Source organism: Oncorhynchus tshawytscha, linkage group LG13 (genome assembly GCF_018296145.1).
Source record: "Oncorhynchus tshawytscha isolate Ot180627B linkage group LG13, Otsh_v2.0, whole genome shotgun sequence".
Classification (NCBI taxonomy): Eukaryota; Metazoa; Chordata; class Actinopteri; order Salmoniformes; family Salmonidae; genus Oncorhynchus; species Oncorhynchus tshawytscha.
In genome coordinates, this window is record NC_056441.1 from 7,787,217 (window position 1) to 7,802,651 (window position 15,435).

Below are 15,435 nucleotides of genomic sequence, written 5' to 3' on the forward strand. Positions count from 1 at the left end.
GTGAAGACAGAGGAGGAAGGGAGATGATATCATAAAGACATTTATTCTGATAACATTATACTATAAACAAGGTATTGTGTGTCTGCATCAGATAAAGACAGTGTGTCTCTGTGGCTGGCAGCCCAATTCTGATATTTCTTCCACTAAATTAGTATTTTGACCAATTTCATCTAACTTTTTCATATCAGATCTTTTTTTATTTTTTATTTTAAGAGCTGATCTGATTGGTCAAAATACCAAAATGGGGAGGAAAGATCTGTGTAAATGCAGACTGTGTCTCTCGCTGTGTGTGTGTCCGCGTGTCGCCTCACTTCCTCCTTTGAGACTGGGTAGGCTGTTTGATCTTTCTAACTGGGAACTGTTGGTTGCTTCTCCAGCTGAGCTGGACTTCATCTTCTCCTCTTCCTCTACAAGACAGATTTAAAAAAAAAATATATATAAATAATAATACCACCGTCTACACACCCAGAAATACAAAAAAAAAGTGACCTTGTGTAAATGTAAGTGTGCATGTGTGCACGTGCCCATCAGGGTTGTGTGTAATGTGGGATTGAATAGCACCTACCTTCCTTAGCAACCTGCCACAACTCAAAGGCCACTCTAAAGGCCTGTGCTACAGTCAGAGTCACTGCCTGGGCCTTAGGGGAGGAAAAAAATACCATTCACAAAGTTGTTATAATGCTATAAGACCCAATGATACGACATTAACTTTCATTAGCAATCAAAGGACACTGAGAGCCAACGACCATACATAGCCTGTTATAATGCGACATAAAAACACGTATCGAAGGAATAATGCACTTGGTTTCTTCTTCATTAGTCCACTGTCCATAGTGTCCCAACTTTCAAAAAAAAACAAGTAATTGTACCTTGCCACATCATGATGTGTTATTCCCATTAGCAATTAAAACTGAACCAAAAACATATAAATGCAACATGTAAATGTTCTACTGTATTATTGACTGTATGTTTTGTTTACTCCATGTGTATCTCTGTGTTGTTGTATCTGTCGAACTGCTTTGCTATATCAGGTCGCAGTTGTAAGTGTTTTACTTGCTATATTGTATTTACTTCGCCACCATGGCCTTTTTTTTGCCTTTACCTCCCTTATCTCACCTCATTTGCTCACATTGTATATATACTTATTTTTCTACTGTATTATTGACTGTATGTTTGTTTTACTCCATGTGTAACTCTGTGTTGTTGTTGTTGTATGGGTCGAATTTGCAACGCTTTATCTTGGCCAGGTCGCAGTTGCAAATGAGAACTTGTTCTCAACTGACCTACCTGGTTAAATAAAGGTGAAATAAATAAATACATAAAATGAATGGTTTAATCCCATGTTTCAGGAGCTGAAATAAAAGATCCCAGAAATGTTCCATAAGCACAAAAAAGCTTATTTCTCTCAAATGTTGTGCACAAAATGTGTTAATATCCCTGTTAGTGAGCATTTCTCCTTTGCCAAGATAATCCATCCACCTGACAGGTGTGGTATATCAAGAAGCGGATTAAACAGCATGGTCATTACACAGGTGCACCTTGTGCTGGGGGACAATAGAAGGCCACTAAAATGTGCAGTTTTGGTCACAATACAACACTACATACACTGCCTTGGGAAAGTATTCAGACCCCTTTGTTAGGTCGCAGCCCTATTCTAAAATGGATTCTACACACAATACCCCATAATGACAAAGAAAAAACAGGTTTTTAGATTTTTTTTCTAAATAATAATAATATGACATTTACAAGTATTCAGACCTTTTACTCAGTACTTTGTTGAAGCACCTTTGGCAGCAATTACATAAGTATTCAGAGCCTTTACTCAGTACTTTTTTTGTTGAAGCACCTTTTGGCAGCAATTACATAAGTATTCAGACCTTTTACTCAGTACTTTGTTGAAGCACCTTTGGCAGCAATTACATCCTCAAGTCTTCTTGGGTATGACGCTACAATCTTGGCACACCTGTATTTGGGGAGTTTCTGCCATTCTTCTTTGTTGATCCTCTCAAGCTCTGTCAGGTTGGATGGGGAGCGTTGCTGTACAGCTATTTTTCAGGTCTCTACAGAGATGCTCGTTTTGATTCAAGTCCGGGTTCTGGCTGGGCCATAAGAACATGCAGAGACTTGTCCCGAACCCACAAACACATTGTCTGCAGATCCTCTCAAGCTCTGTCAGGTTGGATGGGGAGCGTTGCTGTACAGCTATTTTTCAGGTCTCTACAGAGATGCTCGTTTTGATTCAAGTCCGGGTTCTGGCTGGGCCATAAGAACATGCAGAGACTTGTCCCTTGAACCCACAAACACATTGTCTGCAGATCCTCTCAAGCTCTGTCAGGTTGGATGGGGAGCGTTGCTGTACAGCTATTTTTCAGGTCTCTACAGAGATGCTCGTTTTGATTCAAGTCCGGGTTCTGGCTGGGCCATAAGAACATGCAGAGACTTGTCCCGAACCCACAAACACATTGTCTGCAGATCCTCTCAAGCTCTGTCAGGTTGGATGGGGTACGTTGCTGCAGGTCTCTCCAGAGGTGTTCGATCGGGTTCAAGTCCAGGCTCTGGCTGGGCCACTCAAGGACATTCAGAGACTTGTCCCGAAGCCACTCCTGCGTTGTCTTGGCTGTGTGCTTAGGGTTGTTGTCCTGTTGGAAGGTGAACCTTTACCCCAGTCTGACGTCATGAGCGCACTGGAGCAGGTTTTCATCAAGGATCTCTGTACTCCGTTCATCTTTTAAAAATGTTAATAAATGTAAAACCCCCCCATCTTTGCCTCGATCCTGACTAATCTCCCCGTCCCTGAAAAACCTCCCCACAGCATGATGCTGCCACCACCATGCTTCACCGTAGGAATGATGCCAGGTTTCCTCTAGACGTGACGCTTGGCATTCAGGCCAAATAGTTCAATCTTGGTTTCATCAGACCAGAGAATCTTGTATCTCATGACCTGGGTCCTTTAGGTGCCTTCTGGCAAACTCCAAGCAGGCTGTCATGTGCCTTTTACAGAGGAGTGGCTTCCTTCTGGCCACTCAACCATAAAGGCCTGATTGGTGGAGTTCTGCAGAGGTGGTTGTCCTTCTGGAAGGTTCTGAGTTCTCCACAGAGGAACTCTAAAGCTCTGTCAGAGTGACCATTGGGTTCTTGGTCACCTCCATGACCAAGGACGTACTGCCCTGATTGCTCAGTTTGGCTGGGCGGCCAGCTCTAGGAAGATTCTCGGTGGTTCCAAACTTCTTCAATTTAAGAATGATGGAGGACACTGTTCTTGGGGACTTTCAATATGCTAGGCATTTTTCTTAAATTTGCAAATTAATTAATTAAAAATCCTACAAAGTGATTTTCTGGATTTTTTCCCCGCATTTTGTCTGTAATAGTTGTAGTGTACCTATGATGAAAATTACAGGCCTCTCATCTTTTTAAGTGGGAGAACTTGCACAATTGGTGGCTGAATAAATACTTTTTTTGCCCCACTGTATATGTGTTTTCCCAGTCATGTGAAATCCATAGATAGGGGCCTAATTTATTTATTTACATTGACTGAACTCCTCATATAAACTGTAACTCAGTAAACTCGTTGAAATGGTTGAGTTTAGAGGTCTGTATGAATCCCTTTACAAGTGAGTAGACTGTAGAGCAGTGGTATTCATTATCGTGGGGTCACGACCCCTAATGGGGTGACGGAGGAATTGTCGTGGGGGTCGCCAAATAAAACAATCCCTTTTGTAATGTTTATTTGTTGATGTGACAATCTAAAACTCATTACATTACGGTTGTGTCATTAGATCACATTCTGATCACATCACAGATCACATTGTGTCATTAGATCACATTTACATGCACATTATTCCACTGCAAATCTACAATTCCAGTGTTTTACTTGCTATATTGTATTATACTTTGCCACCATGGCCTTTTTTTGCCTTTACCTCCCTTATCTCACCTCATTTGCTCACATCGTATATAGACTTATTTTTCTACTGTATTATTGACTGTATGTTTGTTTTACTCCATGTGTAACTCTGTGTCGTTGTATCTGTCGAACTGCTTTGCTTTATCTTGGCCAGGTCGCAATTGTAAATGAGAACTTGTTCTCAACTTGCCTACCTGGTTAAATAAAGGTGAAATAAAAAATGTAAAGATCAAATCAAATGTTATTAAATCACATGCTTCGTAAACAACAGGTGTGGATTGACAGTGAAATGACGGGCCCTTTCCCAACAATGTAGAGAGAAAGAAAATAGAAAAATAAGAGAAAAACACAATACACAGTGCATATTAATAATGTAATGATAACAAGGTGCATTCAGAAAGTCTTCCCAGTCACTTTTTTTTTTACATCTTGTTACTGCCTACGAACAATGTCAAAGTTGAATGATGTTTTCCGACATTTTTTACAAATGTATTAAAAGTGAAAAAAGTGGAACTGTCTTGAGTCATTAAGTATTCAACCCCTTTGTTATTAGCCTAAATAAGTTCAGGTGTAAAAAAAAAAAAAAAAAATGTGCTTAACAAGTCACAAAATAAGTTGCATGGACTCGCTGTGCGCAATAATAGTGTTTAATAATGTTTAATTTTTTTTATTTTTAATGACTACCTCACCCAACATACAGATAATTGGAAGGTTCCTCAGTCAAAGCAGTGAATTGAAAACACTGATTCAACCAATGACCAGGGAAATTGTCCAATGACTCGCAAAGAAGGGCACCTATTGGTAGATGGGTAACAATACAAAAAGCTGACACTGAATATCCCTTTGAGCGTGGTGAAGTTCTTAATTACACGTTGGTTGATACACCCAGTCACTACAAAGATACAGGCGTCCTTCCTAACTCAGTTGCCGGAGAGGAAGGAAACCGCTCAGGGATTTCACCATGAGGCCAATGGTGACTTTAAAACAGTTAGAGTTTAAATGGCTGTGACAGGAGAAAACCGAGGACAGATCAACATTGATCAACATAGTAGTTACTCCACAATACTAACCTAACTGACAGAGTGAAAAGATAGAAGCCTGTAGAGAATACAAACATGCATTCTGTTTGCTACAGGGCACTAAAGTAATAATGCAAAAAATTGTGGCAAAACAATTACCTTTTATCCTGAATACAAAGTGTTATGTTTGTGGCAAATCCAAAACAACACATCACTGAGTACCACTGTCCATTATTTCAAGCATAATGGTAGTTGAATCATGTTATGGGTATGCTTGTAATCGTTAAGGATGTTTTTCAGGAAAAAAAAAAAAACGTAATGGATCTAAGCACAGGCAAAATCCTAGAGGAAAATCTGGTTCGGTCTGCTTTCCACCACACACTGAGAGATACATTCACCTTTCAGCAGAACAATAACCTAAAACAAGGCCAAAAATCTACCTCATGAGGCTGGTTGAAAGAAAGCCAAGAATGTGCAAAGCAGTCTTTAAAGGAAAAGGGTGGCTACATTGAAACATCTCAAATCTCAAATATATTTTGATTGTAACACTTTTTTGGTTACTACCTGATTCCATATGTGTTATTTCATAGTTTTGATGTCTTCACTATTATTCTACAATGTAGAACATAGTTCAAATAAAGAAAAGCCCTTGAATGAGTAATTTTGTCCAAACTTTTGACTGGTAGTGTGTGTATGTGTGCATATACAGTGCTGTGAAAAAGTCATTTCCTCCTTCCTGATTTAATGTTTTTTGACAATTTGTCACACTTAAATGTTTCAGATCATCAAACACATTTAAATATTACGCAAAGATAATTCAAGTGAACACAAAATGCAGTTAAGTGATGATTTTATTTATTAAAGGGAAAAAATCTTTCCAAACCTTCATGGCCCTATGTGACAGCAGGTAGCCTAGTGGTTAGAGGAGGCAGGTAGCCTAGTGGTTAGAGGAGGCAGGTAGCCTAGTGGTTAGAGGAGGCAGGTAGCCTAGTGGTTAGAGGCGGCAGGTAGCCTGGTGGTTAGAGGAGGCAGGTAGCCTAGTGGTTAGAGGAGGCAGGTAGCCTAGTGGTTAGGGCGGCAGGTAGCCTAGTGGTTAGGGCGGCAGGTAGCCTAGTGGTTAGAGGAGGCAGGTAGCCTAGTGGTTAGAGGAGGCAGGTAGCCTAGTGGTTAGAGGCGGGCAGGTAGCCTAGTGGTTAGAGGAGGCAGGTAGCCTAGTGGTTAGAGGAGGCAGGTAGCCTAGTGGTTAGAGGAGGCAGGTAGCCTAGTGGTTAGAGGCGGCAGGTAGCCTAGTGGTTAGAGGCGGCAGGTAGCCTAGTGGTTAGAGGAGGCAGGTAGCCTAGTGGTTAGAGGAGGCAGGTAGCCTAGTGGTTAGAGGAGGCAGGTAGCCTAGTGGTTAGAGGCGGCAGGTAGCCTAGTGGTTAGAGGAGGCAGGTAGCCTAGTGGTTAGAGGCGGCAGGTAGCCTAGTGGTTAGAGGAGGCAGGTAGCCTAGTGGTTAGAGGAGGCAGGTAGCCTAGTGGTTAGAGGCGGCAGGTAGCCTAGTGGTTAGAGGCGGCAGGTAGCCTAGTGGTTAGAGGAGACAGGTAGCCTAGTGGTTAGAGGCGGCAGGTAGCCTAGTGGTTAGAGGAGGCAGGTAGCCTAGTGGTTAGAGGCGGCAGGTAGCCTAGTGGTTAGAGGAGGCAGGTAGCCTAGTGGTTAGAGGCGGCAGGTAGCCTAGTGGTTAGAGGAGGCGGGTAGCCTAGTGGTCAGAGGAGGCAGGTAGCCTCGGCAGGTAGCCTAGTGGTCAGAGGCGGCAGGTAGCCTTGTGGTCAGAGGCGGCAGGTAGCCTTGTGGTTAGAGGCGGCAGGTAGCCTTGTGGTTAGAGGAGGCAGGTAGCCTAGTGGTTAGAGGAGGCAGGTAGCCTAGTGGTTAGAGGCGGCAGGTAGCCTAGTGGTTAGAGGCGGCAGGTAGCCTAGTGGTTAGAGGAGGCAGGTAGCCTAGTGGTTAGAGGAGGCAGGTAGCCTAGTGGTTAGAGGAGGCAGGTAGCCTAGTGGTTAGAGGAGGCAGGTAGCCTAGAGGTTAGAGGAGGCAGGTAGCCTAGTGGTTAGAGGCGGCAGGTAGCCTATTGGTTAGAGGGTGGCAGGTAGCCTAGTGGTTAGAGGGTGGCAGGTAGCCTAGTGGTAGAGGCGGCAGGTAGCCTTATGGTTAGAGGCGGCAGGTAGCCTTGTGGTTAGGTAGCCTTGTGGTTAGAGGGTGGCAGGTAGCCTAGTGGTTAGAGGCGGCAGGTAGCCTTGTGGTTAGTGGCGGCAGGTAGCCTAGTGGTTAGAGGCGGCGGGTAGCCTAGTGGTTAGTGGAGGCGGGTAGCCTAGTGGTCAGAGGCGGCAGGTAGCCTTGTGGTTAGAGGCGGCAGGTAGCCTTGTGGTTAGAGGAGGCAGGTAGCCTAGTGGTTAGAGGAGGCAGGTAGCCTAGTGGTTAGAGGAGGCAGGTAGCCTAGTGGTTAGAGGAGGCAGGTAGCCTAGTGGTTAGAGGAGGCAGGTAGCCTAGTGGTTAGAGCCTAGTGGTTAGAGGAGGCAGGTAGCCTAGTGGTTAGAGCCTAGTGGTTAGAGGAGGCAGGTAGCCTAGAGGTTAGAGCGTTGGACTAGTAACAGAAAGGTTGCAAGATCGAAACCCCGAGCTGACAAGGCAAACATCTATCGTTCTGCCCCTGAACAAGGCTGTTATTGTTCACCTAATACCTTTTTTTGCACTGTTGGTTAGAGCCTGTAAGTGAGCATTTCACTGTAATAAAATGTACAATAAAATGGGGTCCTGAGAAATTCTAGAGAAAAAAAAAAGTGAAAAATACCCACTGCTGTAGAGAACCTTTAACAGCTCTAAACCACAGAGGGAACGCAGAGCACATAAACGACTCAAATACAAAGACCAACATGGCCAAAATAATTCAAACAAAGCAGAGCAATCCAAACTATACTCCTGAACAACACCAAAACCATCACTTCAAATGCTCAGACAGACATCGACAGATGGACTGGTGAAGAAAATACCGATCGGTCGTTTGAGTAGTTTATTCCTCGAAGCCACTGTCATCAACGCTAACCTTGGGACCAAAGAGAGAACGTTTTAAAAAGACTACTTAAATCGAAGCACACATTGACCTAGAGATGTAAAATATCACCGGCATCGTTTACTCTCAATGACCTTGTCAACCTTGATGGCCTGTAACAAAATATTTTCTCTCTCAGTCAGTAGCACAGCGTATAAATACACCACTGTGGATGCTTTCACACAGTTGGGAGAGCTACAGTGTTGGCAGACTGTCAAAGGTTATTAGTATCCAATCTCTCTCCTGAAGAGAGGGGGGTATTGGGTTATACGAGAGACGGCAGGGTGAGTTGGGAGGGAAGATGAGGAGATTGACAGCAACACAGGAAGTTGAAGGGAGACGAGGAGTGAAACCTAATGTTTGTCCCGGGGGGGGGGGAGACGGAACGAGAGAAGGCAACAGTCAGATGTAGGGATTGGGGGAACGGTAATCTCGGAAGCAAACGGGTAACATGTTCTATCTAAGGCAGGCTTTTGTTCCAACCCTGCTCCAATACACCCGATTCAGGTGCTCAAAGTCCTGCTGAGCAGCGGGTTAGTACAGTCGGCTGTACTAATCAGGACTGGAACAAAAACCCTGCACCCCTGTAGTTGGGACGCATTTCTGCGTCTAACCTCCACCCTTTCTGAAAGACAGCCGGATAGTTAAAAACTCCAGATTGACGTTCTCTAGACTAAGCAGATCCCCACCCAGTACCTTTCAGATTATAGTGGTTGTTGTGGTGTCAGTTCACACTCACCACTTTCCTCTTGGGGCAGAGGTAGGCGTGGCACTCCAGTGTTCCATTGAGGGGGTTCTGGGAAATGTAGGCAAACACCTTGTCGTGCAGCTTGTCCGCCGTGCAGTAGGATATCCTGTGGGACATGAGGGCAAAGGTGAAAGGTCAGAGGGCATTATAAAGTCAGAGGTTACAGTGGCAAGTATCCTCTGTGACAAACCAGGACGCCATAAAAGGTTAGGTCAACGTGTGGGAACAAAGGTTCCGGCAGAGTGTGTGTGTGTGTGTGTGTGTGGGGACACCCAGCTCTGTACAGATCAGGTCTCCTGTAGGGAACTGTATTTTCAAAAACATTCCACCTTCCCACACTCCTCTCCTTTCCACCTCCTTCCCACACTCCTCCCCCCCCTCTTCTTCTTCCCACACTCCTCCCCCTCTCCTTCCCACACTCCCCCTCCTCTTCTCCTTCCCACCCCCTCTTCTCCTTCCCACCTCCCCACCTCCTCTTCTTCTTCCCACACTCCTCTCCTCTCCCCTCCTCTCCTTCCCACCCCTCTTCTCCTTCCCACCCCCTCTTCTCCTTCCCACCTCCCCACCTCCTTCCCACCTTGGGTTTCCCTCCAAAGAAAAACAAGAAGTAGGTCAGCTGTGTTTGTATACTTGGAGTCAATCTGTTTGTACTTTTGTCAAGGTAGAGGTCACACAACACAAATACAATTTGCAACCATTGTGGTAGGAAACACAGCACAGCCCTACCTGTATATGGAGATGTTGTCTAGTAGCTGGTTGGTTAGCCTGTCGTACAGCATTAAACCCTGAGGAGAAACCTTTAGAGACATCTTCAGAGGCTTCTGGCCTCCCGCTTTGGCCTGGAGGGGATAGAGTTGATGATGACAGAGAACATAGATTCATTACAAATACATTATTCCTAATGGTTTGATCTGGATCGATAAAGAGATATTATAATAACAATAATGAGAGATGAAGATCATGTATGACAATTTTCAAATAATATCACAAAATATATCATGGTTATCATCATCAGAGCAATGCTTACTAATAGATCTTAGATAAAATGAGACAACAAAATAATGATACCAATAAGGGTGAGATAATTGACAGTTGTTTTCTAGAGAAGAGAAGGACACATTATTCAATCATCTTGAAGTATTTAAAAAATAAATAATTTAAAAGCTGTTTTTTAGAGCAGAAGCAATGAAGAGCCACTCCAAAAATGTGATCGCAATCTAAAACCAAGTGCTTAGGAACTTCCTGTGCTTTGAACTTCCAGTCTCTCCTATTTCCTGTACGACATCACAGCTCACCGTGGCAACAATCCTCTTGACGGCAGCTGCTGATAGGTCCTCTCCTTTGGGCTGATCCACCAGGGTCATGCCTAGGTGACGGAGGTTAAAGGTCATGCCATCTACAACAGTCTCTGTTATGTCTGTCCAGTTCTCAGGAAGTTCTGGAGGAGGAGAGAGAGAGAGAGAGAGAGAGAGAGAGAGAGAGAGAGAGAGAGAGAGAGAGAGAGAGAGAGAGAGAGAGAGAGAGAGAGAGAGAGAGAGAGAGAGAGAGAGAGAGAGAGAGAGAGAGAGGGATAGGTAGGGAAGGAGTTCAGAGGTTATAAGAGAGTAAGGAATAAGGGGTCAAATGATGTTCAGATATTATTTTCAATCATGTTTGACAACAGGATCAATATTATGTATAAGATCGATACAGGTGGCTGTATGTCTGCTTCTAAAATAGTGTTTTCTGTTGCTTCAGCTGACCAGGTGCCTGGCCTCAGACGATCCCGCAGGTGAAGAAGCCAGATGTCCCCAGGCACCCTCATTTGTTGACTTCTGTGATCGAAAAAGCCTTGGTTTCATGCATGTCAACATCAGAAGCCTCCTCCCTAAGTTTGTTTTACTCACTGCTTTAGCACACTCTGCTAACCCTGATGTCCTTGCCGTGTCTGTATCCTGGCTCAGGAAGGCCACCAAAAATTCTGAGATTTCCATACCCAACTATAACGTTTTCCGTCAAGATAGAACTGCCAAAGGGGGAAGAGTTGCAGTTTACTGCAGAGATAGCCTGCAAAGTAATGTCATACTTTCCAGGTCCATACCCAAACAGTTCGAACTACTAATTTTAAAAATTACTCTCTCCAGAAATAAGTCTCTCACTGTTGCTGCCTGCTACCGACCCCCCTCAGCTCCCAGCTGTGCCCTGGACACCATTTGTGAATTGATTGCCCCCCCATCTAGCTTCAGAGTTTGTTCTGTTAGGTGACCTAAACTGGGATATGCTTAACACCCCGGCAGTCCTACAATCTAAGCTAGATTCCCTCAATCTCACACAAATCATCAAGGAACCCACCAGAAACAACCCTAAATCTGTAAACAAGGGCACCCTCATAGACGTCATCCTGACCAACTGGCCCTCCAAATACACCTCCGCTGTCTTCAACCAGTAACTCAGTGATCACTGCCTCATTGCCTGTATCCGCTACGGATCCGCAGTCAAACGACCACCCCTCATCACTGTCAAACGCTCCCTAAAACACTTCTGTGAGCAGGCCTTTCTAATCGACCTGGCCCGGGTATCCTGGAAGGACATTGACCTCATCCCGTCAGTTGAGGATGCCTGGTCATTCTTTAAAAGTAACTTCCTCACCATTTTAGATAAGCATGCTCCGTTCAAAAAACGCAGAACTAAGAACAGATATAGCCCTTGGTTCACTCCAGACCTGACTGCCCTCGACCAGCACAAAAACATCCTGTGACGGACTGCAATAGCATCGAATAGTCCCCACGATATGCAACTGTTCAGGGAAGTCAGGATCCAATACTCGTAGTCCGTCAGGAAAGCAAAGGCCAGCTTCTTCAGGCAGAAATTTGCATCCTGTAGCTCTAACTCCAAAAAGTTCTGGGACACTGTGAAGTCCATGGAGAACAACGGCTGGCCATGCCTTCCTCCTGGCTACTCCAACCTCGGCCAACAGCTCCCCCGCAGCTACTCGCCTAAGCCTCTCCAGGTTCTCCTTTACCCAAATCCAGATAGCAGATGTTCTGAAAGAGCTGCAAAACCTGGACCAGTACAAATCAGCTGGGCTAGACAATCTGGACCCTCTATTTCTGAAACTATCCGCCGCCATTGTCGCAACCCCTATTACCAGCCTGTTCAACCTCTCTTTCATATCGTCTGAGATCCCCAAGGATTGGAAAGCTGCCGCAGTCATCCCCCTCTTCAAAGGGGGAGACACCCTGGACCCAAACTGTTACAGCCCTATATCCATCCTGCCCTGCCTAGCTAAGGTCTTTAAAAGCCAAGTCAACAAACAGGTCACTGACCATCTCGAATCCCACCGTACCTTCTCCGCTGTGCAATCTGGTTTCCGAGCCGGTCACGGGTGCACCTCAGCCACGCTCAAGGTACTAAACGATATCATAACCGCCATCGATAAAAGACAGTACTGTGTAGCCGTCTTCATCGACCTTGCCAAGGCTTTCGACTCTGTCAATCACCATATTCTTATCGGCAGACTCCGTAGCCTCGGTTTTTCTGATGACTGCCTTGCCTGGTTCACCAACTACTTTGCAGACAGAGTTCAGTGTGTCAAATCGGAGGGCATTCTGTCCGGTCCTCTGGCAGTCTCTACGGGGGTGCCACAGGGTTCAATTCTCGGGCCGACTCTTTTCTCTGTATATATCAATGATGTTGCTCTTGCTGCGGGCGATTCCCTGATCCACCTCTACGCAGACAACACCATTCTGTATACTTCCGGCCCGTCCTTGGACACTGTACTATCCTAACCTCCAAACGAGCTTCAATGCCATACAACACTCCTTCTGTGGCCTCCAACTGCTCTTAAACGCTAGTAAAAACCAAATGCATGCTTTTCAACCGTTCGCTGCCTGCAACCGCACGCCTGACTAGCATCACCACCCTGGATGGTTCCGACCTAGAATATGTGGACATCTATAAGTACCTAGGTGTCTGGCTAGACTGTAAACTCTCCTTCCAGACTCATATCAAACATCTCCAATCTAAAATCAAATCTAGAGTCGGCTTTCTATTCCGCAACAAAGCCTCCTTCACTCACGCCGCCAAACTTACCCTAGTAAAACGGACTATCCTACCGATCCTCGACTTCGGCGATGTCATCTACAAAATAGCTTCCAACACTCTACTCAGCAAACTGGATGCAGTTTATCACAGTGCCATCCGTTTTGTTACTAAAGCACCTTATACCACCCACCACTGCGACCTGTATGCTCTAGTCGGCTGGCCCTCGCTACATATTCGTCGCCAGACCCACTGGCTCCAGGTCATCTACAAGTCCATGCTAGGTAAAGCTCTGCCTTATCTCAGTTCACTGGTCACGATGGCAACACCCACCCGTAGCACGCGCTCCAGCAGGTGTATCTCACTGATCATCCCTAAAGCCAACGCCTCATTTGGCCGCCTTTCGTTCCAGTTCTCTGCTGCCTGTGACTGGAATGAATTGCAAAAATCGCTGAAGTTGGAGACTTTTATCTCCCTCACCAACTTCAAACATCTGCTATCTGAGCAGCTAACCGATCGCTGCAGCTGTACATAGTCTATCGGTAAATAGTCCACCCAATTTTACCTACCTCATCCCCATACTGTTTTTATTTATTTACTTTTCTGCTCTTTTGCACACCAGTATCTCTACCTGTACATGACCATCTGATCATTTATCACTCCAGTGTTAATCTGCAAAAGTGTAATTATTCGCCTACCTCCTCATGCCTTTTGCACACAATGTATATAGACTCTCTTTTTTTCTACTGTGTTATTGACTTGTTAATTGTTTACTCCATGTGTAACTCTGTGTTGTCTGTTCACACTGCTATGCTTTATCTTGGCCAGGTCGCAGTTGTAAATGAGAACTTGTTCTCAACTAGCCTACCTGGTTAAATAAAGGTGTTCTCAACTAGCCAACCTGGTTAAATAAAGGTGAAATAAAAAATAAATAAAATATGTCCTGTGACACGTTATTTTATTTATTTCAGAAACAACAATTATTATTATATTTTTGTTCAGTATAAATATTTTCAGTCAGAACTAACCTATGGCTGACCTGTATTTAGTAAAACATGATTTAACCTTTAATTAGTTAATTAAGAACAAATTCTTATTTACAATGATGGCCTACCGGAGAACAGTGGGTTAACTGCCTTGTTCAGTGGCAGAATGACAGATTTTTTACCTTGTCCGCTCGGGGATTCGATCTAGTAACATTTCGGTTACTGGCCCACCGCTACCTGCTGCCCCAAAAAACTTTTTGTAAAAGAGGGAAAAACATTGAGGAGGAGAAAGCAGGATAAAAAATGTTTTTTTTTAAACATCTTGTACACATGAACCTTGACCTTGACTTGTTTATCTTTCCAGAGTTCCAGTCATTTTGTTTATTATTTTTTAGCCTGGGGTAAGTTATCCATCGTCACAGATCTAGGACCAGCTGCCCTCTATGAAACATTTGCCTGACGACTTCTAGCCTACTGCTCTATCGATTGCTAGCTACACCATTCATCATGGAGGGGGAAAAACCAACTTTAGTGAGCGTGGCAATTGGCCAGAGTGATTGTGGATGGGTAGCCAGGCAAATGAAAACCTTGACTGTAAAAATGAAGGCGCAAACCTGATCTCGTGTCTAGGTAACTTCATCCTTCTCTCATGTTTTATTGAAGGAGAAAGACCTAAAGCCAAACAGGGGTACAGTGAGTAATATTAACTCTTGAAGGCCATCGTCTCATTCCTCATCTTTCCTGTCTGAAGAGGGGAGCATGTACGTGGCTACGCAGACCCACAAGCCACTGCTGCCCCTCATGAGGAGTTCTGGTTTTCTGTGACCCCCCCACCCCCATCAAAATTACCCATCAATGATCCACATAAAGTCTATGTAATCTAAGGACGTTGGATTAGGGGCTGATTTCTGACTGGGCTAACGGTCCAATGAAAACAGTGCTTCTTAGAAAACCTGAGGGGATTCAAGTTCACGTGATGTTTCTGAGTTGGAACTATAGATCAGATCACAGTGACACACACGAAGATAAGCAGGGCTGTCGACCACTCTGTCCCAAAGCAGACCAAAAGGTAAACAAACATTGCCACAGCAACAGGAAACCGCATCAGAGCCCTCTATCAACAAAAAAACAGCCTATCAGAATCCAGGGATTTTAAGGTGGATATGAATGACTGAACAAACAATAATAGTGACTTCTCAGAACTCTTGTCGACTACTTCCTACAGGAAATAGAAAATACAGCGGTAAACACAGGCTATACAAATGACAGTATTATTGAATTCACACGGACCAAGAAGGCCGTTTTCGAATGTTGAATTGTACCTTACATGGTGAAAAGTGTTCCTTACATGATGTTTTTTTAGTTAGTTATATTAGATCTAGATCCATTACAGGAACTATTTAACATTTTTGTTACAAAGTAGTGCCCTTGTTGACACAAATGACAACTCATACAAGAGTGTGCAAAGCTGTCATCAAGGCAAAGGTTGGCTACTTTGAAGAATCTAAAATGTATTTGGATTTGTTTTACACTTTTTTAGGTTACAACATGATTCCATATATATATCATTTCATAATTTTGAGGTCTTCACTATTATTCTACAATGTAGAAAAATACATTTTTATATTTATTCTCAGTAGTACCAAATTGCCCCACCGATGACATTCTCTCTTTTTTA

At 44.3% G+C, this 15,435-nt stretch overlaps 1 protein-coding gene across 2 annotated transcripts in view; it reads right to left on the reverse strand.

Moving 5' to 3' along the window:
- Positions 1-15,435, reverse strand: part of ldlrap1a (low density lipoprotein receptor adaptor protein 1a) — a 46,017-nt gene that overhangs the window by 14,555 nt on the left and 16,027 nt on the right. For both annotated transcript variants that reach the window (XM_042295112.1, XM_042295113.1), the window contains exons 2-6: positions 10,047-10,189; positions 9,478-9,590; positions 8,743-8,857; positions 566-638; positions 312-407 (exon numbers count right to left, since the gene is read on the reverse strand). In XM_042295112.1, coding sequence (XP_042151046.1) covers positions 312-407; positions 566-638; positions 8,743-8,857; positions 9,478-9,590; positions 10,047-10,189 — 540 coding nt within the window. The remainder of the gene's footprint in view (positions 1-311; positions 408-565; positions 639-8,742; positions 8,858-9,477; positions 9,591-10,046; positions 10,190-15,435) is intronic.